This window comes from Acipenser ruthenus, chromosome 31, assembly GCF_902713425.1.
Source record: "Acipenser ruthenus chromosome 31, fAciRut3.2 maternal haplotype, whole genome shotgun sequence".
In the NCBI taxonomy this organism is placed as follows: Eukaryota; Metazoa; Chordata; class Actinopteri; order Acipenseriformes; family Acipenseridae; genus Acipenser; species Acipenser ruthenus.
Window position 1 is genome coordinate 5,085,903 of NC_081219.1, and position 25,901 is coordinate 5,111,803.

Below are 25,901 nucleotides of genomic sequence, written 5' to 3' on the forward strand. Positions count from 1 at the left end.
TTCTGGTGACACTGCCAGTACGTGTAGATGAGCAGGCTGTTTCCACCAAGAGAGTGCCTTTAGATAATGACGAGAAACTATCTAGGCAGTCGCAGTTCAATGCGGGGTGAAAAATCCTGCTGGGTCTGAGAAGCTGCTGCCATCAAGCCCAGAAGTTTCTGGAATGTCACCACCGTGAGCGCTCTGTTGAGCTGAAATAGCTCTAAACAGGCAGCTATTCTCTGCACTCTGCCGTCCGACAGAGTGGACAGCATGGACCTGGAGTCCAAGCACACTCCTAGATAGGAGGATGTCTGAGAGGGCGTGAGTTGGCTCTCACATGACTTACCGCAAGACCCAACCGTTGAAGCGTCTGCATGGAGTTTGAAACTGGGCACAAATGAGCCAGTCATCCAAATAATTGAGTACTCCGATACCTTTGAGTTTCAATGGGGCCAGTATGAAAAGTCATGGGGAGCTAGAGAAAGGCCAAACAGCAAGACGAGGAACTTGTACACTCTTCCCTGAAAGGCGAACCACATGTACTTCCAATGACTGATGTTGGAGTCATGCCCCGAAACGGAGGAGGACCGTGCTTGAACTGCAGCGAGTAGCCGGTTTGAATGGTAGTAAGTACCCAGATGCCAATACTCCAGATGGCTCCCTGAGAAGTGGCCCTGGCCCTGTGGCAGCAAACCCCTAGGGCCGCTGCTCACTTTGTGGCTTGGCCTGAGGCTTTTGCCTCTGCGTCGGGCGGCAGAACCTATTATAGCCTCCGCAGCGAACAGCTGCGGGCCGGTTCTGAATTACCACCTCTGGCAGCAAGTGCAGCACGCTATGCCGGTCCGTGAGGCTGCTGGGGCCAGGGTCGGCAGTTTTTGCCGTTGGTTTGTTCAATTGGTGTGGTCGCTTTTTTGGAAGCAAGTGTACCAGCTCCTTTGTGGATTCCTTGGACCAAAGGTATCCCCCAGTGTAATAGGGGCATCCAACAGTGGCACTTTGTCCACATCAGGCACACGTGCCTGCAAAAGCTAAAGCTGCCTGCGTGCTGCTACCAGCGCAGACAGGTTTCTACCCACCGCCTGCCGTTCAGTTTAGACAGACGGAGCAGGTTTTTATGAACCAGGTGCAGCTCATCCAGCCGTAGTGGTGATGGCCTGAGACCGCAGCAAATGTGACTGGTAGGCTACCAGAATGCTGTTAAAGTTGCCCAGCTGTGCAGCGAACACACTGGCTGAATCTGCACATTAAGGATCACCTCCAAGACCTGACACTGCTTGTTGGGGCAGATAGAGTCCTTGAACAGGAGCTCTAAATTAGGCACCTGTACTAACGCCGCAACAGAAGCCTCCACTGTTGGAAACTGGGCCAGGCCCAGCTACTCCGCATCGTGCACCCATCGTGTCCAGAGACCGGGAAACAGCCAGAGCTGTATTCAGGTGACTCCAGGACGACTGGATCTCAAAGAGAAAATACGGGTACATTGGGGGTACAGGGACGTGGGAGAGGTGGCAGACTCATCATTGAAGATTGACTGCTTTGCCTCACCTTCTGTAGACCAGGGCACCTGCAAGACTGCAATGGCCCTCTTGATCAATGGCATATGCTCTGCTGACAAAGCGAGCCTAACCACAGGGGACTCCAAGTGCTCAGACGGGAATGCCAGCTCCAGTTCGCCCAGCTCTGCTGCAAAAGCATGCTATTCATATGGTACACCCCCTCCAGTTGGAGGAAGGGTTCTACTCCAGGTACTTCCTGGTGCCCAAGCGGGATGGTGACCTCAGAGGCGGCGATGGACAGCACGTCATCCTGCTGCCAATCTGCACTCGTAGTCCCCTGGGACCCCAAAGGGATAGGTGGGGCTGAACATTCACACAGTAACACTGCATGGACAGTTCCTTGGTGGGAAACTGCTGCCCAGAGCTTCTCCATTAACGGACCAGTGACTCTTCTTCCTCGGAGGACCATGAGGACAGCTTCCTTCATGGGCTACTTTCCTGGGTGCGTCGTCCGCTCACCCTTGGTATGGGGGTAGGACGCAGCCACCTCTCTAACACTGTACCGGTGCGGTAACCTCAGTCCCGATTCGCTACGGTATGGTACTGGGTTGGGAACAGAGCAGGTTGGTGACCTCACTGAGATGCTGTGGGAGGGATTCCCAAAGCATCCTCTCAGTCCTGCGCAGTGCAGCTGCTCTCACTACACGATGTTGCATCAGGCAACATGTACCCGGCAACCACAACAGCATTGAGCATTGCTTGGCATGCCAAAAAATACGGAGGTCTGATCAGCATTTCTGATCTGTCCAAGCTATGTACTGTTTGTTAGAAATACTGAAATCCTTGGCATTTTTTTCCCCAGCAGTGTCACGTTGCTGCTTGTGTATTCGGGCAGATGCCTTTGTTGTCTTTTCTTGGCAGTCAGTCACGTTGCCGTTTGTGTACTCGGGTAGTCATGTCTTCTGTTGCCAAAAAATTGTTAAAAAAAGCATGTCTTAAATTTGAAGGAATATTATACGTTGCTTGATCCCTGGAAAGGGGCAACCCCAAGCCGCTGGTTTTGCGTGGGGCACAAGGCTGCAGTGGGATGTAAAAAACAACAGGGTGTAGTGCACAAATACGTGTAATTGGAAAAATTTAATACAGCGATTATTTGTAATATCACATACACATTTGTGTAAATGTGAACATTAACAGAAAAAGTAACAAGTACTTATCTGAATAGGCTCTTCCTGTCAGGTCAGTTCTTGAAAAGAAAAATGAGTTCTGTGCATGCAGTCCTTTTATTCCCTCAGGGGCAGGCATGACTACATCACAGAGGCTCTGCCAGCAGCTTTGATATATTTATTCAGGTTTCGGGTCTTAGAGGTTAATACCCATTTCGGTAATGGTTACATTTCGTATTTGAAAAGGAACACAGAAGTTTATAGAAAATAAGTTTATAGAAAATGATATATTCACCATGTACTATATATAGAATAATAGCAAATGTGTGACAGGCAGAACATAGCATGTTCAGGGGGAGCTAATGCATCAGTAATTTATATAAATAGTCGACAGAGAGCACTAACATTTAACACTGCAAAGTGACAGTGTAACAGCTGCGGTTACTAATTAAATTACTATCGTTATGCCAAAGTGTTCGGTAATTGAGAAGTATAACATATTGCTGTTTGTTTAGGTTCATTTAGGCAAATGCAACCAGTTATTTAGACAGCTTACAAGCCTAATGCAGCGTTAAAGAGATCAGGTGTTTAAGAGACCATTTCTCCCTTCGTTTCCTTACTATATATAACTGTTTCCATTGCAGATATAGCAATCAAGCACATACCACCTTCAGTAAAAGGGAAACCAAAGCAACCTGCAGCTAACACCAAAAAGAACATGTCTGTCAAATACAATAAAATAAACAGCCTCTAGGGTTTTGAAACAATGTCACTTCTGAGAGAACATGTACAGAAATGATAATGAGCACAGATCAGCAGTCCACAGCATAAACAGCAATGACGGCACAGTTGATTTGTAACAAATGTTTACGTGGTACTGCAATGAACTAGCAGCAGCCAGTTATTTGTTGATATCATTGTGATCCTATTGGAGGTGTGTATGCAGATAAAACACATGGGTGCCACATCTGAGGGCTAACCAACAGCCTGCTGTAGCTTTATTGCCCCTCAGTATAAAGTCATTGCATAGCGTTTGTAGTGCCCCTGCTTGCATTGCTATAAAGGTTGGTCTAGATATTCACTGGCCAAAGCGGAAACAGATTCAATCTATATACAGTACCTTTGTATAGTACCTTGTTTGTTAGCTTTTTTTAGTATAATGGTCGTGTAATATAGTTTTCTACTACCTAGTTTGTCCGGCTAGTAATGGTTTTAGATGTGATTTTCCGTCACGGATTGCTACCGAGATTGTATCTAACCAATTGTATGCAAACGAGCTGTGTCCCCTACCTAAGACATCAATGGCATACGCTTTCTGTTTACACCGTCACCTTATGGTTATGGCAGATGGCTGGGAGACAGGTTGTAAAAAATATCAAGACATCAGGTTTAAAAAAGTTCAAATAAATTGCACACACACACACACACACACTTATAGTGCTCGGTTTATTTTAAATGTATAAATCATTGCGCTGACATAACATTAAATGTATTCTGTTTATACATTACATATAAATTTGCATATTAGGCATATACAGCTCTGGCCAAAGGTTTTGCAACACCCTATAGAATTTACATATGTTGCTTCATAAAGTCAGATTAAACCTGCAGAATAATGTTACGTTTACATATTGAATTACACACCAGCATTGTCGTATTCCATATTATAACGAAAACCCCAAAATTTGACATTTCAACTGGAGTTGGATGCGTCTGTTGTCACCACTTGAAGGTTGTAAATGACTCCCATCCTTATGGCTTTGCTCAGGTGGGGGGCTTGCCTCCACCAGCGTAGCGCATTCCAGCACAGACGAGACGCTGTCAGCCAACAGTGTCTGTCGCGCTTGGGGTGTAGCCGAAAGGCATTGAGCCATGCTTAAAGCAGGCACATGTGAAGTAACCCCAGTTGAATGGCTGAGGACGCTGCGGCCATCAGACCCAGTAGTTTCTGGCACAACACTAATTGCACTGTGGACCCTGGTTGAAACAGGGCCAGGCAGTTGCGAATAGCAGCTACCCTCTCTTCCAACAGGTAGGCTCACATTACAAGGGAATCCAGCCGGAGACCCAAATAGACCGTACTCTGCACCGGTGTTAATTGGCTTTTTGCATCGTTGAGGGTGAGACCCAGCCTCAACAGATACTCCGTCATGGGACTGGGAACAAATCAGTTGTCCAGGTAATTCATCACTCTGATCCCTTGCAGCCGCAAGGGAGCTAGGATGGCATCCATGCACTTTGAAAATGTGCAGGGGGCTAAGGAGAGGCCGAATGGCAGCACGAAGAACTCGAAGATGCTCCCCTGAAAGGCGAAGCGGAGATATTTCCTGTGCGCTGGACGGATTGTAATAGGGCCCTGTGCGAGCCCTACCGCGTCCTTTCCCTCCAAGGAGGCAAGGGCGGCTGCGCTCTTGGACACGCTGGGCGCTGAGGCCGGGTGTTGCCAAGAGGATTTGACCTCCAGGAAGTCCGGGAATGCCAGAAAGAACTGGGGGGGTTAAAGTCTACACTGGTCTGAAAACAGACCTGCGCTGCTCAGAACTTGCCTTCCAGGGTACCTGGAGGAAGTTGGCAGCCCTCTCCATCAGCGCCCGAACCAAGCTCGAGGGCGCTGAAATCTGGAGAGTGGGGAGGGGAGGCCTGGGATTCCGAGACCATTGGCGGCTCTCCTAGAGAGGCTGTAGGGTTCTCGGTGAGTCCTCGAGGCATCAAGGGTGTTGAAGCACCAGGGTACCAAGGTTATGGAACACCACGGGCCTGAGAGTCTCGAGGGTACTGGGGAGAAATGCTATAAAGACCTTAAAGCGTCGAAGCGCTGAGACGTACAGTCCTCGAGGTGCCGAGGGTGTCGAGGCGCCGAGGCCACCAAGGGCGCAATGTGCAGAGCTCAAGAAACCTTGAGGCATCAAAGCGCCTAGGGGTGGAGTCCTCGAGGCACCGACGGCGTCAAAGCGCCTAGGGGTGGAGTCCTCGAGGCACCGACGGCGTCAAAGCGTTGAGGTACCGAGGCTCTGGGGCAGCATGCTACCAAAGGCTCCACTGCATAGGCTTGAAAAACATTGAGGTGTTGAAGCGTTGAAGCACCGAGGCGTGTAGCTCTCGAGGCACCGAGGATGCAGATGCACCGAGGCTCTGGGGTAGCATGGCACCAAGGGTGGCGCTGCACAGGACTCGAAAGGCCTCGACGTGTCTAAGAACTGAGGCACCGAGGACCCATGGGTACTGCGGGCGGTCGAAGTCTAGACACGGGGGCGCCAAAGCACTAAGCACCAATATACACTGAGTGTACAAAACATTAGGAACATCTGCTCTTTTCATGAAATAGACTGACGAGGTGAATCCAGGTGAAAGCTATGATCCCTTATTGATGTAACATGTTAGATCCACTTCAATCAGTGTAGATGAAGGGGAGACAGGTTAAAGAAGGATTTTTAAGTCTTGACACAATTGAGACATGGATTGTGTATGTGTGCCATTCAGAGGGTAAATGGGCAAGACAAAAGATTTACAGTAAGTGCCTTTGAACTGAGTATGGTAGTAGGTGCCAGGCACGCCGGTTTGAGTGTGTCAAGAACTGCAACGCTGCTGGGTTTTTCATGCTCAACAGTTTCCCGTGTGTATCAAGGATGGTCCACCACCCAAAGGACATCCAGCCAACAGCAGGCCAGTGGTCGAAAACGGCTCATTGATGAAAGAGGCCAAAGGAGGCTGACACGAATTGTGCAGAGCAACAGACAGGCTACAGTTAGTCAAGTGACAGTCCAGTACAACATTGGTGCCGAAAGACCCATAAAAGAATGCACAACTCGTCGTACCTTGACACGAATGGGGTATGGCAGCTGATGACCTAACAGAGTTCCACTTCTTTCAGCAACACACAAGAAACTGCGGTTGCAGTGGGCTAAGGAACAAAAACACTGGACACTGGAGGATTGGATAAACATTGCCTGGTCTGATGAATCCCGGTTCCTGCTGTTTCAAGCTGATGGGAGGACTAGTGTATGGAGAAAACCACACGAGTACATGCATCCATCATGCCGCGTGTCAACATTGCAGGCTGGTGGTGGTGGTATGATGGTGTGGGGTGTGTTTTCATGGCACACATTGGGCCCTTTGATAAAAGTGGAGCAACGTTTGAATGCCACAGGATATCTGAACATCATTGCCAATCAGGTGCATCCCTTCATGGCAGCAGTGTATCCATCTGCTAATGGATTTTTTCAGCAGGATAATGCCCCATGCCACAAGGCTAGGATTGTCCAGGAATGGTTCCACGAACATGACAGTGAATTCAGCTTACTGCAGTGGCCTGCCCAGTCACCAGATCTCAATCCAATTGAGCATCTGTGGGATGAGATGGAATGAGCTCTTCGGAGCAGAGATCCACTACCAGCCAACATGACACAACTGTGGGAAGCATTGGAGTCAACATGGGCCAGCATCCCTGCGGAACGCTTTCGACACCTTGTACATTTATTTCAGTTAAACTCATATTTTTGAGGAATTCCACATTTCACGATCTTTAGCAATTAAAATCGAAAAGTAGCAAGTCTAGCTATAACTGAACCACATAACAACCCCACAGAGGCTAAACATTATTATTTATTAGCTTTTTCTAGCTTTTCAGTTTTCACACAAATCGCTTTAAAAAGTATGGCCAAACTGAAATATACACCTCATAGTAAGGAAACCCGATTTGTCAGGAGCTACATTACAACGATCCTTCTGTGCGTAAGATTTCTGTATTTACTAGTGAGTTGCTAATGCCATATTGTTAATTCTTAATAGAGTATATGGTCACACTTTATTTTAAGGGCCGTTTTTTAGTTTATTAACTGTTAACAAACATTGTTAATTTTTAGCTAAGGGTTAGGGTTAATAAAAAACTTAATTTAATTTGCTAAACATTACTAGAGTAACAATGTGAACCGATTTCAAGCATATAAACGACTGGGTATTGATCATCCATAGGGCTCTGGTGTTTGATTGATCCTCCATAGGACTCTGGTGTTTGATTGATCCTCCATAGGGCTCTGGTGTTTGCAGTTTTAGCTGGCCTATTATATATATATATTACTAACAGTTAACAGAAAATACATAAATGTACATTAACATGTTTATTAGCTGTTTGTTAACTTCAAATAAAGCGTGACTGAGTATATATTTTTTACAATTAATAAATACTTACTTACAGGGAGTACAAGTTAAATGTTAACTTACTTATGACACATTTTTATGAAAAGCAGCAGCTGCTTCTCTGTTGCTATGTCTGTGCTTTCGTCTAAAATCAAAGTATGGGACCTCGTCTCTCACAAAGCACTCTTGCAGAGTCTCTCAATTGATGCTTACCCTGCAGATTACGTTCATGTGGACTCTGAGCTTACTTCTATTCCAGGCCGATCTATGCGGCTGGTAGATTCACTGTCGCCCGAGCGACCTCTGCACGATCGGGACGTGCATTTGTACAGAGGCAATCAGCTGCAAGACTGATGTGCAAATGCTTGTTAACACTTTGCAAGAATGCTCTCAAAATGATACGTTTACCTCAAGATGCTGGAGTCTTGATTTGAGATTGATATTTATGATACCTTGCGAAAGTTAGTAAACTGAGTGCGAAGGCTGTTGCCAGTTACTGTGAAAAGTGCGCACATTTTAGCCTTAGAGGGAACGCTGCCCTGCACTACCAGACAGTAATGCCCTCTAATCAGGGTACTGGTCAAGTCCTTCATTTATCATCTGAGCAAGCAGACAAAGGCAAATGTCTTAACCTTTCACAGCCAGTACCACATTGAAGGGAACTTGCTGAAATTGTTCCACAAAGAATAAGCCTGATTATGGCTTCCAAGACAGATGGCCCAAACAATTAAACAAAATGGTACAGGAACATTTACTTTACATTACATGAATCACAGAGGAAGCTCCCCGCCATAAAAAGACAGGGTGACAGATTATAATAGCTGTAAAACAATGTAGCTATGCCTGAATCATCAATAAATCATTCCTAATTACCATCGTGGAACACCCTGGTGTATAATTCGATACAGTAGCTTTTACATTAAGGCATGCTTCTTCAGTTGCAACTACTGTTGTGGGACAATAAATTCTGAGAACTAGTGAGCTCACACACAGCATTACGTCGAAGAGGACACAGAAAATACAGGACAACAAAACATAAATTAAATGGTAAGTGTGTAGATATAAGGGTTTCTTATTTGAAGAGTTGGTCGTTGTGTTTTTTGTTTTCATTTCCCTTACAATTCCATGGTATTTCCAATCATTCGCAATGGTTCTGGGTTAGGGTGTTGACACTGAGTTATAATTTTTCTCGGTCTCTACCTGACTGTTAGCTTGCTTAGAGCTTCAGAGTCGACATTGAATCGACTTCCTCATTCCGTTCAAATCAGGTGACAGTGTGACTGTTCAACCATGCCAGCCCGTACTCTACATATACATATAGACACAGAGAGCAGGTGACAGTGTGACTGTTCAACCATGCCAGCCCCTACTCTACATATACATATAGACACAGAGAGAGCAGGTGACAGTGTGACTGTTCAACCATGCCAGCCCCTACTCTACATATAGACACTGAGAGCAGGTGGGGCTGCAGAGTTGAACAGCTACATCGTCACATGATTTGAATGGAATGAGGAAGGATGTTAGTCCCATTGTTTCTCCAGACAAGCTCAGAACCCAGGACCATTCAGAATAACTTATTGAAGAGGTAGAAGGTACAATATATACTTCACACTGTGCAATTACCTTTAACCTGCAAAACAAACATCTTCTTCATTTACAATACCATACAGAAAGGAATGTGATCCTAAAGCAAGCAGCTTTTATCTCACACGCCTTCTTATAGAATCTGCAAGCCTCCTTCACTTATAATGATTCACCCTGAATTTGCTGGCCTTACCTACAGTTCCACAGAACTCATCTCTGTGTGCAGGGAGAAAGGTCATTCAAATACTGCTTCAGTCGGAAGTTAATTGTCCTTCTACAGCAGGCTGTACATTTGTTTGGGGATTTTGTATGGTTTTATATACCAATGCATTGCTTAAATGCTTCGAACAAAAAAGCATTAACAATCTTTCACACCCGACACGAAATACCAAGCAAGGTAGATGTGAACCTCAATGCAACTGATAATAAGAGTCAATGCAGGACTTACCAATCCCATTCGCCTGGTCTTTTTCTAAGGTGTGATCTGCGTAGAAGCCTAGAAAAAAGAAATAACCATTCATTGTTTTGATTTGCACTATTTGTTTGTAAAGAGGAAATCAAATTGCTAATGTAGTAACTATGTTTTATCATGAAAAGACAGAGTTGCTAAAATCATTTCGATCAGTACAATATTGTAATGCTTAGTAAATAATGATGCAGTGATACACTATGAAAAACATTACATTTAATGTAGCTATTAAACTACATTTGTAGTACAGTAGTCTCTGGCTAAGAGAACACCCCTCGGGAAGCAAACAAAGTGTTCTCCAAGATGGAGTTGACCGCCAGGCACAATATGAAATCAATAAATAAATTAATATTTATTACTTGTCATGACGCACGTGTATCAACATGAAATGAACAGAATAAGAAAAAGGCAATAGGCAAGTGTATGTTAATAAACTATAATAATAAAGTAACAGACAAACTAACTTTAATAAATTAACTGTCAAACTAAATTAACACAGCAACCCTACACATGTTAAAAAAATGGAGCAGCAGCTCTAGATTAATTATGAATACCTCTACAGGAGCAATATTTAAGACATGTAAACAATTATTTAACAAAATGGTGAAGCAACTCACCAGAACGCAAAACATTCAATTGCTCAGCAACTTGTGTCTGATTCAGGTTTTTTCAGGAGCTCGTACAATTTCCAACTTTGTTGCAAGAGAAACAGTGGCGTGTTTCACCGTTTGTTTACATGCCATTTTGTAGTGATGAGGTGCACTCGTGAAAATCAGAATACACAACGAGACATGATCTGACGGCGGTTCTGGAAAGATTGAATAAGCCAATCAGTATGCCTCAAAACACTCTTGCGATGACAAGTCACAAAAAAGACTGAATAAACCATTTGAATTTAAGTTTGCTGATGATGAGTTATCAGGTTACAAAACGTTACATTAATTATCATAACCCTGGTTCCATGAAATGTCCTTCCTTTTCAAGTACGAAATGTAACCATTGCCGCAGGGTAAGTGTGCCAAAGCCACCGCAAGACAAGATTGCAGAACAACTGCAATGCTACAAGGCTAAGCCGAGAGGCTGCGAAAAATTGAGGGAGAAACTCACCTCTATGCCAGTGTTGTAAGGGTTGACTGGGAAGCCGCCATTAACACTCTAGTTCCAAAGCCAGGCTTTTGAGGATCTATGACATTCAGTCTGTAGAACCTAGTAAAGGTATGGGGAGTAGCCCACACCGCTGCATTTCAAATGTCCTTGACAGATGCACCCTGGAATAAAGCCCATGAAGCTGCCATGCCCCTGGTGGAATGGGCAGTGATCTTTTCTGGAGGGGGCAATTTGGCCAGCTCCTAGGCAGTCCTGTGTCTGCTATCCATTTGGACAGCTTCTTCTTAGACAGGGCTTGACCATGAGATTTAGTCCCGTTGTTCGGACTGCCTCCAACGTTTCGTCCTGTCAACGAAGTACACCAGGCCCTGCACTGGGCAGAGCGTATGGAGCTACCGCTCTCTGTCAGACTGGAGAGGTGGATGGAAAGCCTCCAATTCCACTGGTTGACATGGAATGCCGAGATTGTCTTCGGCAAAAAGGCAGGATTGGTACGTCACGCAACCTTTGTCCTGGCCTTTGTAAAAATTAAGCAGGCTTTTGCAATAGAGAATGCCTGCCTCTCACTCACCCACTTTGCAGAGGAGATAGCGAACAAGAAAGCCGCTATAAACTATAAATATTTCAGCTGAGCTGAATGCATCGGCTCAAATGGAGGCTTCATGAGTGCCTAAAGCACCAAGTTTAGCCTCAAGCGAGGAACAATGTCCTTCATAGGTGGCCGAAGCCACCGAGCCCCTTTCAATAATTGCACCAACAAGAAGTGAGCTCCTGGGGAGCCCGAGTCAATTTTGACATGGCAAGCTGAAATAGCTGCCAAACAGACCTTAAATGTAGAAGGGAATTTCCTCTCGTCAAACAGGTCGTGCAAAAATTGCAGTAGAACTGCCATGGGACAGGTAGTGGGGTCAAACCCACGAGGCAGGCACCACATCTGAACGATGTCCTGCTTGTACCCGTACTGGGAATGCGTGGATGCTGCACTGGCATTTTGTAGGGTGTCAATAACCCTACTTAACATAGCCAGAAGGCTCAAATGTGGCCGTTCAGGGGCCAGATCCAGAGCTGCAAGCTCGATGGGTCAAGATGCCATAAAAAGTCCCCCGTGCTGTCTGAGCAGGTCGCAGCGCTTGGCCAGTCAGGAGCTGCATCAAGTTGAAAACCAGAGTCTCCTGGGCCAATAAGGGGCTACCTGAAGAACCTTGGCCCGGTCCAACATCAGTCACGGACCCGCAAGACGCCACTGTGGTTTCTCAGGAGGTAGCAGCTCTGCTGCAAAAACAGGCTATACACATGACAGACTCCCCTCCAGTTGAAGGAAGGGTTTTACAGGTACTTCCTAGTGCCCAAGCGGGATAGTAGCAGCATGAACTGTAGGCATTCATCTCATAGAAATCACAGTGACAGCTACAATGCACAGAGGCATACATTCCTATACATTGGGATCTTCTTTACTGTCCACAATGACCACATGACTTTGTGTGTTAAGCTACATTGCATCCAACTTAGGTGGCAGCTACATATTTTACTACATCAAAATAGATAACTGCAAAAGGCAAAGCTAAAATATAACAATTAATTCACGTGTCAATTTAAATGAGCATGTGACTGTAAAAGATGCATCTCCCCCCAAATCACGATGAACTGTATAATGAAATATAACTCATTGGTGTCTGCTATTACAGTTGTGAATAGCTCACATTTCTGTGCACTAATTTCAGATATACCTTGTTGACAGTCAAGTCTGTTTATATACCCGACGGGAGTTTTAACGTAGGTATCAAACAATGTTCTTCCAACCTGCTTTCATGTCACTGTATTATTTGCAGCAGTGGGGTTCTCAGTTACATCTTCAAGCTAAGTTATGGCTTGTGAAGCAAAACAGAAATTTAAAAAGTTGCCTTTTCTTTACAAATATTTTATATTGACACCATTTTTGTAATCCAGTCTGAAAAAATGGGGTTGACAAACTACCTTTCCTGAAATTACTTATTATGTGTCAAACTGACTAGTATCTCATTATCCAAAACTATTAAACACTCAATCGTAGGATATACTACAAAAATACTACAAGTAAAATCTGTTGACAAAACTGTCATCTTTGACAAAGACTGTGATAAAGACTTCGTCAAATTGTTCGTCAAAGATTTAAAAAAATATTTCTGAATAGCGTTTCACTACACTAATATGATATTCACCTTTGACTCTATCTTAAAAAAAGAACACATTTAATTTGACATAAATAAAATATATATTTTTTTAAAACCACCTAAATCTTTTCAAACAATGCAAACAAATGGAATGATGCTTTGAATGATCCACTGCAGTTCTCAGTATCATGAGCACGCTTCTCTGCTTCTCTGCCCATTGTTCCTGCTGCACACCTTCAGCCTTGTATTGTCTAAGTTCAGAGCAGGCTTGGTTGAGCGAGAGGCGTTGGGGGGAGGGGGGGGGGGGGGTGGAATCTAGCCCCCCAGATTGAGCTTCCCCCCCCCCATCCCCACCCCCACCCCTCCGTTTGCATATTGTATCACTGCCTGCTGTGCAAGCTCAAATGTGCCAGCACTAGAATAAAGTCATCAGGCTGAATCTGCCTAATGCTGTTATGTGTAGTTGGAGGTCCGCATCCATTGTCTTCTCAGGCTTTTGTTTTATTAAAGCTAGCCTACAAGCCTGCTTAAAAAAAAATGTTTCAGTACAATTTTTTTTTTATCAAATGGCCTAAAACTATATGTAAATGTCCATAAACTCATTATGTAGACCTTACCTGCCACATAATCCCACATTTTAGGCAACTATTAAAACAAACTAATTTAAATAAAAACATCTTCATTTCAACCTTCTGAATATTAGTTCACCCTGTGCATGCATAAAAGTCAGAAACACAAAATTGGAAAGGATTATTGATTTCATCAAGCATGTTGCACCTGCAATGGCACGTCTTAAAACATTGCAACCTGGATTGCATAGATGCAACTGATAACATGTGACTTGACTGAAAGCACTCCTGCACACACTGTATTAGTATTGGTGTATGTGTTGTTCTGAAGTGTGGCATCACCCTAAGGTCTACTGAACTGATCTAAACGGTGGCTAATCTTTTAAAATCACTATAAATACCCTCCATGCTTTTTGGAGACTGGAATGCAATAAAGAGATGCCCATGCCCAGTTAGATGTTTGATTTTATAAATGTAGAACACAAATAAGATTCTCACTGGATGCATTTGGATCCACCACTGTTTAGACCAATTGACTAGATCTAGCCTGTGCTGGAAAACTGTTAGGATACAAGCTGCAGTCTAATGCATACCGATTGTAATTGAAATACTTCATGTCATTTAAAAGCTATGTTTGTGGAAGTAGACGAGACTAGCAATTCTATAGTATTTGAATAGCTGCTGATCATTTGTCACTGAAGACGCTGGGCATGCTAGGCACAAACTTCATCCTTCTGGTAATTTCAAGCACAGAAAGCCTGCTAAAAGTTTGCTAAAAGACAGCTGAAGGAAGAAAACACAAATTGTTGTAACAAATTATACATTCAAATAAAATTGGGAAAAAAATGTATTTGTTAAAACCAGATTATTCAACAAATGACCTATTAAAAGAAAAGAGAGAAACACTCCTGTCCAGTAGAATGTGTGGTATTTCATTTTAAATGGCATGCTAGACCGCCAATTCAGGCGCCGAGCAAGATAATCTGTTATACAAAGACATTAGAAATGCGTGTTGCAAAGGAGAAGCCATACTAATGGGGGATGTAAACTTCCCCCGTATAAAATGGGAAAACCTGGTGGGGAGCACGATGGACGAAATTGAAATGGTTGAAATGATAAATGACTGCTTCCTAACGCAATTTGTCAAGGCACCGACTAGAGGAGAGGCATGCCTTGATTTGGTCTTTTCAAATAATGAAGACAGAATAACTAAAACAGAGGTCAGAGAACCATTGACAAACTCAGATCACAACATGGTCTCATTTGAAGTGCTTTTTTAAAACCACAAAAGTAACGACTAAAGTTGAGGTTTACAATTTTAAAAAGGTAAACTATGAAGGTATGAAACAGACTAACAGAAGTAGATTGGAATAAAATACAGAAAACATCCACTGAGAAAGAATGGCTATTTTTCAAAAATGTAGTACTAGAGGCGAAAAACAATTACATCCCAAAAGTAGACAAATCAAAATCTAAAACAAAATGGCTAAAATGGTTTAATAAATTAATTTAAAAAAATATCTAGAGAAAAAAGGCACTTTATAGAGCATTTAAAAGGGACAAGACTTTTAGTTTTTTTTATTTTTAATTACTTTTTGAATATTTCTATAATTGTTCTTTCACGTTGAAAGTGTAGATGATGTTGTGTAGATCAGTGAAACAAACTCCTACTTTAATGCATTTTGAATTGTATTTTTTAGGCAGCAGAATGTGAAAAATGTTCAAGGGTGTGAAGACTTTAAGACACTGTATGACATGGTTTATTTAGATTTCCAGAAAGCTTTTGACAAAGTCCTGCATAAAAGATTAATTCTCAAACTGAACACAGTAGGGATTCAAGGAAATGCATGCACATGGATTAGGGAGTGGTTAACATGTAGAAAACAGAAAGTACTGATTAGAGGAGAAACCTCAAAATGGAGAAAGGTAACCAGTGGTGTACCACAGGGATCAGTATTAGGTCCTCTGCTATTCCTAATCCACATTAATGACTTAGATTCTGGTATAGTAAGCAAACTTGTTAAATTTGCAGATGACACAAATAGGAGGAATGGCAAACACTGTTGCAGCAGCAAAGGTCATTCAAAATGATCTAGACAGCATTCAGAACTGGGCAGACACATGGCAAATGACATTTAATAGAGAAAAGTGTAAGGTACTGCACGCAGGCAATAACATTTTTTACACAGAGAATTGTGGGAGTCTGGAACCAACTCCCCAGTAATGTTGTTGAAGCGGACACCCTGGGATCCTTCAAGAAGCTGCTTGATGAGATTCTGGGATCAATAAGCTACGACTTCCTCTCGTTTGTAAACGTTCTCATGTTCTTATGTATTCATTGGTTTCCTTTGCATGATGTCTTCTTCATCCAATCATTTCTAAATGCCGTTATAGGAACCAATACGAACATCGTCTTTGTTACCCCCAATACATACCTATACACTGTGTATTTACTGCAGAAAAGGGATGGTATGGGAGAAATTCAATTCAACTGTCTGTATTAATTGCAGAGTTTAGTTTATTTTACCTGGCTGCTGGAAAACTGTTAACACGCTGGGAGGCTGTAAAACAGTAACATATAAGATAGTATGGAATATTACTCAAACTGTTAATAATGCTGGGAGGCTGTAAAACAGTAACATATAAGATAGTATGGAATATTACTCAAACTGTTAACACGCTGGGAGGCTGTAAAACAGTAACATATAAGATAGTATGGAATATTACTCAAACTGTTTTTGAAGCAGACTGCAGATGTACTGATGCAAACGTAATAAATCCTAAATGGTTTTTTTTTGGTATACTCTTCTGTATATCGTGGATGTGAGAAACTGATTTAACAGAACTACTGCTACATACTTCAAAAACCTCCAAGAAATAACATAAAGCTAAATAAAATTCAATTTGAGAATCAATTGGTTTTTTTTTTTTTTTCTTTTTTACATGGAAATTATGCACTACATTTTACGAATTAACAATCAGCTCTTTTCAAATTTTAAGCTTTAATCAAAAATGTTTTCAATCCCATCATTCATCAGCTACAAAATGAGTTTCTCCCTGCAAGAGGCAGGGACTCTGAAAGAGTGAGACAAATAAACCATTCTGCAGCAAAACTGTTCATTCACTCACTGTCATGTGTAACCTGCCTTTCATCCCTGCGAACAAAGACAAGCATTTTCAAACACAACATTTCTCTACTGTTACTCCTCTCAAAAGACCTGACATTGGTCATGTAGGTCAAATGTAACAGAACGGTTAGCACAAATCATAAAAATATGAAGACCGCAACGAGAAACCGACTGTACAAATCATATGAGTAGGTTTTATTACATACAAAAGGACAAATGTCTCATTTGTGTTACAAAACAGAGAAGTTCAATTCATTTCCTTAGTAGCTTCTAGTTGTACGAAGTTATAACAGGTGTTCAGCCAATATTCCCAGGGTTTAGGAACCATCTGAAGGCTGATACACCTACATGTTGACTTTTAAAAATTGTATCACACAAGTCAAACTAGTTAACCTATTATGCAATGTATTTTAATCCAGCTATTAAAAATACAGTATGGAAACTCAACACAGAATAAGCATTAGCTGAGTCGTTAGTGTTTTGTTGAGGTTTATTTTAAATTTTACCTCAGAATTCAAGATTACGTGTTTGAAGTTATGGGTGAATCAAAGTCTATTCTGTTAGTTTGGGAATCTAACAAAATGACTATTTGTAAAATTGTATAACATTACTGTGCAAGCCAAAAAAGAGGCTTGTTGATATCTAAAATAATTATTCTATTAAATATTTTATATATTCTAATTAAAAGACATCAGAACAGACCCAAACAGTAATCTAAATGAATCTTAATAAACTAATTTGTAAATAACCGAGTAAGAAAGACATACAAAGGAAAAATACCTTTTCGTCTGGCAAAAGTGGAGCAATAAACATTACTAAAGCAAGCTGACGGACCAGTTCAGCATGTTTGCTATTCAGAGACTGCTGGTTATTCAGGACAAACTGATTCTCAGGATCCACACTGCCTCATTAGGGCTGTGATAGTTTTATTATTCAAGAGCTCTATAAAGGATCAATTATCCTGCCCTAAACTCCTTTGCTCTTTGTTACAAACTTGTTTCACTGTTCACAAAACCACTTTCACCTGAAGAACATGCGCACTTGTAACTATAAAGTAGTATTATTATACTAAACTACACTATAACCCCTTCTGTCACTATTTTCATATATTTTTAAACGTGTTAGGTGAACTCTACAGGGTATGAGAAGTTACCTGGCCAAGACTTTGACATATATGCATTAAGTATAGCATGGAAAGGAAACTTAACATGGTATAATTATACAAGCAGAGGCTGAGGAGAAGTGTACCACACTTAACATGGTACAATTATACAAGCAGAGGCTGAGGAGAAGTGTACCACACTTAACATGGTACAATTATACAAGCAGTGGCTGAGGAGAAGTGAACCACACTTAACATGGTACAATTATACAAGCAGAGGCTGAGGAGAAGTGAACCACACTTAACATGGTACAATTATACAAGCAGAGGCTGAGGAGAAGTGTACCACACTTAACATGGTACAATTATACAAGCAGTGGCTGAGGAGAAGTGAACCACACTTAACATGGTACAATTATACAAGCAGAGGCTGAGGAGAAGTGTACCACACTTAACATGGTACAATTATACAAGCAGAGGCTGAGGAGAAGTGAACCACACTTAACATGGTACAATTATACAAGCAGTGGCTGAGGAGAAGTGAACCACACTTAACATGGTACAATTATACAAGCAGAGGCTGAGGAGAAGTGTACCACACTTAACATGGTACAATTCTACAAGCAGTGGCTGAGGAGAAGTGTACCACACTTAACATGGTACAATTATACAAGCAGTGGCTGAGGAGAAGTGTACCACACTTAACATGGTACAATTATACAAGCAGAGGCTGAGGAGAAGTGAACCACACTTAACATGGTACAATTATACAAGCAGAGGCTGAGGAGAAGTGAACCACACTTAACATGGTACAATTATACAAGCAGTGGCTGAGGAGAAGTGAACCACACTTAACATGGTACAATTATACAAGCAGAGGCTGAGGAGAAGTGTACCACACTTAACATGGTACAATTATACAAGCAGTGGCTGAGGAGAAGTGAACCACACTTAACATGGTACAATTATACAAGCAGAGGCTGAGGAGAAGTGAACCACACTTAACATGGTACAATTATACAAGCAGAGGCTGAGGAGAAGTGTACCACACTTAACATGGTACAATTATACAAGCAGAGGCTGAGGAGAAGTGAACCACACTTAACATGGTACAATTATACAAGCAGTGGCTGAGGAGAAGTGAACCACACTTAACATGGTACAATTATACAAGCAGAGGCTGAGGAGAAGTGTACCACACTTAACATGGTACAATTCTACAAGCAGTGGCTGAGGAGAAGTGTACCACACTTAACATGGTACAATTATACAAGCAGTGGCTGAGGAGAAGTGTACCACACTTAACATGGTACAATTATACAAGCAGAGGCTGAGGAGAAGTGAACCACACTTAACATGGTACAATTATACAAGCAGAGGCTGAGGAGAAGTGAACCACACTTAACATGGTACAATTATACAAGCAGAGGCTGAGGAGAAGTGTACCACACTTAACATGGTACAATTATACAAGCAGTGGCTGAGGAGAAGTGAACCACACTTAACATGGTACAATTATACAAGCAGAGGCTGAGGAGAAGTGAACCACACTTAACATGGTACAATTATACAAGCAGAGGCTGAGGAGAAGTGAACCACACTTAACATGGTACAATTATACAAGCAGTGGCTGAGGAGAAGTGAACCACACTGGCTTGGATGCTACTTGTGACAAAGGCGGCAAAGTTAGCCAAAAGAAAGAAAACTAAAAAAAAACCAAATCATCATTTCCATTAATAGGGATTTTCATGCCAAGTACACAAATACGAATACCAGACAAATCTGTAATTAAAAAAAAAAATCTGTACACCTGCAGGTTTTCTGTATATGGTGTTTAACATCAGGCATATCAAAGTTTTTTTCTTATAAGTTTAACCTCATCTGATTCATTAAAATAAATAAAAATAAAAACATTAAAAAAACACCTCTAAGACAAGTATACCCAGGATAAAAAGTAGTTCATATATAATAAAATGATCCCCTGACTTACCCAACATTGCGGTTCTCTGAAAGCCCCTTCACAAATAATCCCTAAAGTTTAACCCATCTGGAAGAGGCAGGCACTGTGAGCCCTGTGTTCACCGCAGAGCCAGAGAGAGAGAGGGAGGGAGAGCAGCGACTTGTGTCATTGCTTCAGGGGATTCTCCTCCTCACATACACTTGCTCATTCAATTTTGGCAAATTGACTCCGACCATCAATAACTGCAGTTTCTGTACTGTCACTATCTAATCAGCAGGCCAGCTCCTCCCTGACATCTGCAGCTTTTCTGACCCAGCACACGCCAAACAACCTCCACCACTTGACCTCTACCACACACCGCTGAGCAGCAGCATATGCTCCACATCCAGGGGGCCCTCGTCAACCAGCTACCTGTAACAGCCTGTACTGCACTCATGCACCCTAATAAAGTGTGCCACGGAATACGAGAACTGTGTTGAATTACTTCATGTTAGTACTGCATCAAATGTTAGGTGTTTGTTTTGTTTATTGCCATAATTAAAATTAAATCAGGCGTGCTCAGAAATCTGCAATTGAAAACTGACACTGTTTTAACTACAGAAAACAAACAAGAAAAACAACTTTCTTTTAGGGGTTTTATCAGCTATCAGTTGAAACATTCTGCAACTCAACAGATATTTTAAAAACAAATCTCATACCTGACTGTCTTTTTAATTCCAACTTTTGATAACAGCATGTGAAATGTGCTTAGTTTGAACGTCGTTCTTTCCCATATGATGGCTTTGAAAGGATAGCATTTTACTTTTTTTAGTATTGAAAATATCAGATCACAACAAAACAAAAAACAAATGTGAGTTTTAATTAGAATCAAATTTAAATTGCAGATTCTGACTTTTAATGTCAAATGACCAGAAAGTGGATCCTATATTTATATCAGCATTTGTTCCTCTTTTGATATTTTTATACCGATAGAACTGGTCTTAAATTCGAAGATAGTTGAGGTGCACAGAAACCCAAAGTGAAATGCTGTAAATTCCAAGACCCGTTTGGTGTTCTCTAAAGCGGTGATCTCTAATCCCACGGAGCCCTTGATTAGCTGTTACTGCCCGGACCACCTGTGACTCTTCACCACTCGTCGTGTTTGCATGCTGGCCACTCAAGCCTATTGTATGGCAACAAAGAAATACAGCATCTATAACCTTTAACCTCCAAAATCTGTGCAACCTTGGAGACATTTAACAAGCACAAATGCAATCCTTTTTTCTTTCAATTTTCATTAAGAAATGTCACATTCCATGGAAGTAGAGATTTCTGATTCTATGTTACTTTATTAGCTTGACCACAGAATGTAGAAATACAGAACAGAATGATGTATTACCCAGCACATCCATTTATTATTATTATTATTATTATTATTATTATTATTATAGTAGTCGTAGTCTTACTAATATTCTTGTTGTTATTATTATTAGCATGATCTGTTATTACAAACATAGCCCATAGAAGTAATTCAATATTGAATTATTACATAAGATATCGAAATTATGTGATTTATATATTTTTGATCACTTTTATATATTTTAACTAAATATTATGGATTTGTGTAAAGAATTGATTCCATAAAGGTAAACCTGTCTTAGCCACAAATGCTAAAAGTCCAGTCCTTTTGAGGCTGTGTTTTTTACTACGTCTGTAATTTCATCACATGTACTGGATAAACTATATGTTTTCTTACGGAGAGATAATATGCAGCTAAAACTTTGTTGTGTTTGTTTAAAACAGCTTGCTATTTTTTTTTTTATTTCATAACCTAGTTAATGTTCATTAGTGTAATTAATATACAAAAAAACGTACAGCAAGATGGGTGGTTACTGTACCACCCATCTGCTAAAAATGCTTTGAGTATTTGATACTGTAGCATCTGGTTACTTATTACACCAGCATTTGCATTCAATATACTTAAAATAAAACAAAAGAGTGTTCCTAGCAATCTTCAAAGAATGCAGCAAATAGCTTTATGGTTTAGGAAAAGATTAGGAAAACAAAATTGTACTTAGTGTGTATATTATCAGGTTCACAGCCAACTTAACAAAACCATTGCTTTTTCTTTATTTGTACCACTCTGTGCTTTTCTCTTCTATGTATCTGACACAAACTCACACCCCGCATTTGCTTATATTTAAACAAAGGCTTTTAATAGACTACACATTTAAAACGCATACAATTTCAATAAGAAGCTAGGCTCGTATTTAGTAGTCATATTTAGATTTGACTGATTTATTTAATTTCAAATGACTATTCTTTCCAGATAAAATATGATGTGGTTTACAATGTTTCAAGACACCATTAATGATGACAATCACTGCAAGATTCTCAGGAAACTAGACGTTTAATAAAATGCTGGATGTTTACTTCACTCACCATTTAAATATTTAAGCTTTTACAGCCTTAAATGAAACCTGAAATTAACAGTAACTCAACAGAAACTGGCAGTGTAACAATTAAGACTTCAAAAATTCAATTAATGTTGCTAAAATGTAGGAATGTAAACAGTGCCTATTCAAGAACAACATAATCATTACAAATACAAAAAGTAAAAAGGGCATTTTATCCAGGCCTATAATATTATAATTCTGTAGTATCAGAAGATTGTTTTGATTTGTTCAGATGTGCAGCCTTCTCATTTCCAGCCGGCTAAATTGCCATCTACTTTGCCAGATGAGCCGCCTAAAATAGTTACTTCAAAAAGAAAAACATATATATTTGACAGTGCTCGTATGTTCCAGTGAATAGTATTCAAAATATTTATTTCTTCTAGTAAAATAGCAGCAATTTCCACAAATGTATGTAAGTCGAGTAAAACATGACTTTTTTTTTTATTTATTGCGATAGTAAAACATTCCTTCTCTGAGGGTATTTAGTTCCTGGGCTTATGTTTCCATGGACACCGTGAATCGCGATGGACCAATCAGTTTCGAGCTTACAAGCGATGTTGGTGATGAAGGCCGAACTGTACAATCATATTCTATATCCGAGTCAGTAACCGTACAGCAGTTATGAAATTGTATAACTTATTTAAAAAACAAACAACCAACGTTTGTTTCCATGTATGAAATACAGTGAGTATATGTTACAGCATCGTAAAATGTCTTATGCACTTAGATGATCGATCTGAAACCTTGAATGTACAATTAATTCAAATGATATTTACATTGCGCAATTAATGAATGACTGTTGATTATTTTATTTTGATGTGCTTTGTTTTGCTGATTCAGTCTGTATTAAATGAAAAATATCACTATATGAGTATGAGCTCCAAGATGTACCGGTCAGATCTTTTGCTGCATAATCAGTTGATGTAAAACTGTGGTCAAGTAATATTATTGACAGCTTACAAACAAAATGCAGATAAAAAGTACACCCACACACTCACAAAAAAGAAACCAAAACACACACACAAACATATACTGTGATTGTCTATCTAAGTTTAAATAGACACAGTACTTAAGATGACTAAAAAGACAAAGGTTTGTTGTTTTCAGAAGGACTGTCTAAATTCCCTATATGAAGTTCAAGTCAAATGGAAATGTGTGTACAGTACGCATCTCTTCTTCCTCCTCCTCTTCTGTTGACGTCACACTTTCCACGTCTTCCCAAAGCAGTCATATTTTCTTTGTATATTAGGCAAGAGTGACAGTGGGGGAGGGACGGTATTTTCGCGGGTATTTTTTTTTTACCCAGGAAAGTGAACTGACACTTGGGTATAGACGCACTGGTGTGGCACTGTCTACTGTGCGTCAAAAAGCGTTGATGTATCCAGGCCTTTAGGGTGCTAAAAGGCATGGTGCAAACATAGATACACAGTATACAAATGTAGGCATTAATGAATGGGTTAACTCTGCGTTTGCTTTCACTTTGAAACGTTGTACTCCCTCGCACTCACCAGCTGTATAGTTGGCTCATCGATCTGAGTGCCTCTCGTGGCGACACATTCTGGCAAAATTGAGCTACAACAGTATTACATATTGAAAGTCTTAAATAGAGTGTATACAATCTACGTTAATTAACATGTACCCTTGTCCAGAGTACTACATTCATGTGATTTCTGCACTAAGTGGTCGTACTTTAATACAAATTAAAGTTAGTAAGCTGTGTATTGCAATGTTTTGTGGCAGACTGCAAGCACCAGCCAAAAAGGGAAGCTGCTCCAGGTTTCCTGTAGTAGCTCATGCTCATCTCCTAAAGAAGTGGTATGTCAGTTAGTGCTAATCTGTACTAATAAAATGAATAAGAAATATCCAAAACCATTTGTGTATGTAATTTGTACACCAAAGTGATTTTCCGTTTCAACATTACTCTTCTCCATTTGAAGTAGTTTCCATGCGTTTCCATTTCTATAACTTGATATTTATGTACTGGACTTATACTTTCAAGCTACGTTGTTCAAGTAAATGCCAATAAATTATTTATTGTTATTTGTGTCTGAAAACTGTAAAATCAAGTGTTTGAAATGGCAGTTCTCGCAAGCGCATTTTTATTTATTAATGCACTTGCACATTCTCGGACTCCATAATGAGAAACAGCATCATGGGAAAGTATGTATACTCAGAATCTTGGAAGACTACAAATAAATGGAAGGACTGGCTTGTTCCATGAATATTTTTAGAAACTTAAAATGTGTCTTGTTTTGTTTTTTTTTTTGTATAAAATGGAAAAGAAGAAATGGAATACATGAAAAAATAGAACACAAAACACAGCTTATGGCTTACCTTTCTGTATTCAAATTTATTACTTAATACTGCTTCGTATCGTCTTTAATTGAGAGATTGCTTTACATTTTTCTGTTCTGTCTCACTTGGTATTATGGTATTTATATAGGGTGACTGTGTTTTTGTGCCTGAAATATAATTTCTCTGTTTCATTTGTGTCTGTTTCAGTCTTTCCTTCACCACTTTTTTCTGTGTGTAATAAATTATTGCAAAACCAAAACAGAGTTTGCTTAAATATGTGGACTTTGAAATATACTGTGTGCTAAGACAAGTTTGTAGTTTTAAAATTGTAATATAAATTATTTTGTAATTACTTTTCATAAGTAACTTTTACTTCCTCTTTAAATCTCAATGCCTAAAATCATAAAAAAAATTAACTAAATGATACACTTCTTTTGAATTGTGGGTCCCTATTAAGGCACATATCTAGGCCCAGGATATGCAGTTTTAGACCCTTGCAAAACCCTGAAATTGGTTTTCGGTGGGGGGCGTTGCCTCCTGCACTCGCGCTGGGGGAGGACCCCCATACCCCCCTGCACCCTCGTGGGGGGGAGGACCCCCATACCACCCTGCCTTCTACTTAGGATTTCTAGCCTCCTACTTTAAATGAAAATGAAAAGACTGGATGTGAATCTGCGCACCCTGAGTATTTACCTCGGCTGTATTTGACAGATCAGTTGACAGGCTAAGCTTTAAGGCACCATTACGGTGCAGTTGTACGAAAGCCAGCATGCTCAGCTAAGCCCTACTCGTGCTTCACTGTGACTGAAGAAAGGGCCAGTTCAAAGTGACCCAAGGGTCAGTCTCCATAGCTCCAAACCACCCATCCAAAACTAAACACAAACCACAGAAGCTGATTAGCCAGTACATTGGCTTGTCAGGTTAAAGAATGTCTAAATACATCAGCTTGTGAACAATGGGTTTTACAAAATCAAATCTGCCATTGTATCCTCATGCAACAGAAGATCAAAGGAACACAACTGGCTTTACTCAGTAGAGATTTTAATTGATGACAAAGGTCTCTTATTAATACATTATTAATGCTGATGTCCGGGGATCCTATTTTTCTGCAATAAAAAGAATACAATTCTGATTTTAAAAAAACAGCAGCTACCCTTTAAGACCATATCTTGCATGTTTTTTTCCCCGCCCGAAGTATCATTAACCTAAGCGCTATAACAATCATAATTGGAGAACAATTATGTCAAATCGTCACCTAGACCACCATATCTACAAGTGTGTATCTTTCCTTTCTATTCTGTTTACACACTAGTTCTAGT

The 25,901-nt window shown here is 40.8% G+C and overlaps 1 protein-coding gene across 6 annotated transcripts in view; it reads right to left on the bottom strand.

Annotated features, from left to right (window-relative positions):
* Window positions 1-25,901, bottom strand: part of LOC117396681 (nuclear receptor subfamily 6 group A member 1) — a 234,413-nt gene that overhangs the window by 144,538 nt on the left and 63,974 nt on the right. For all 6 annotated transcript variants that reach the window (XM_059005243.1, XM_059005241.1, XM_059005242.1 and 3 more), the window contains exon 2: window positions 9,816-9,863. In XM_059005243.1, coding sequence (XP_058861226.1) covers window positions 9,816-9,863 — 48 coding nt within the window. The remainder of the gene's footprint in view (window positions 1-9,815; window positions 9,864-25,901) is intronic.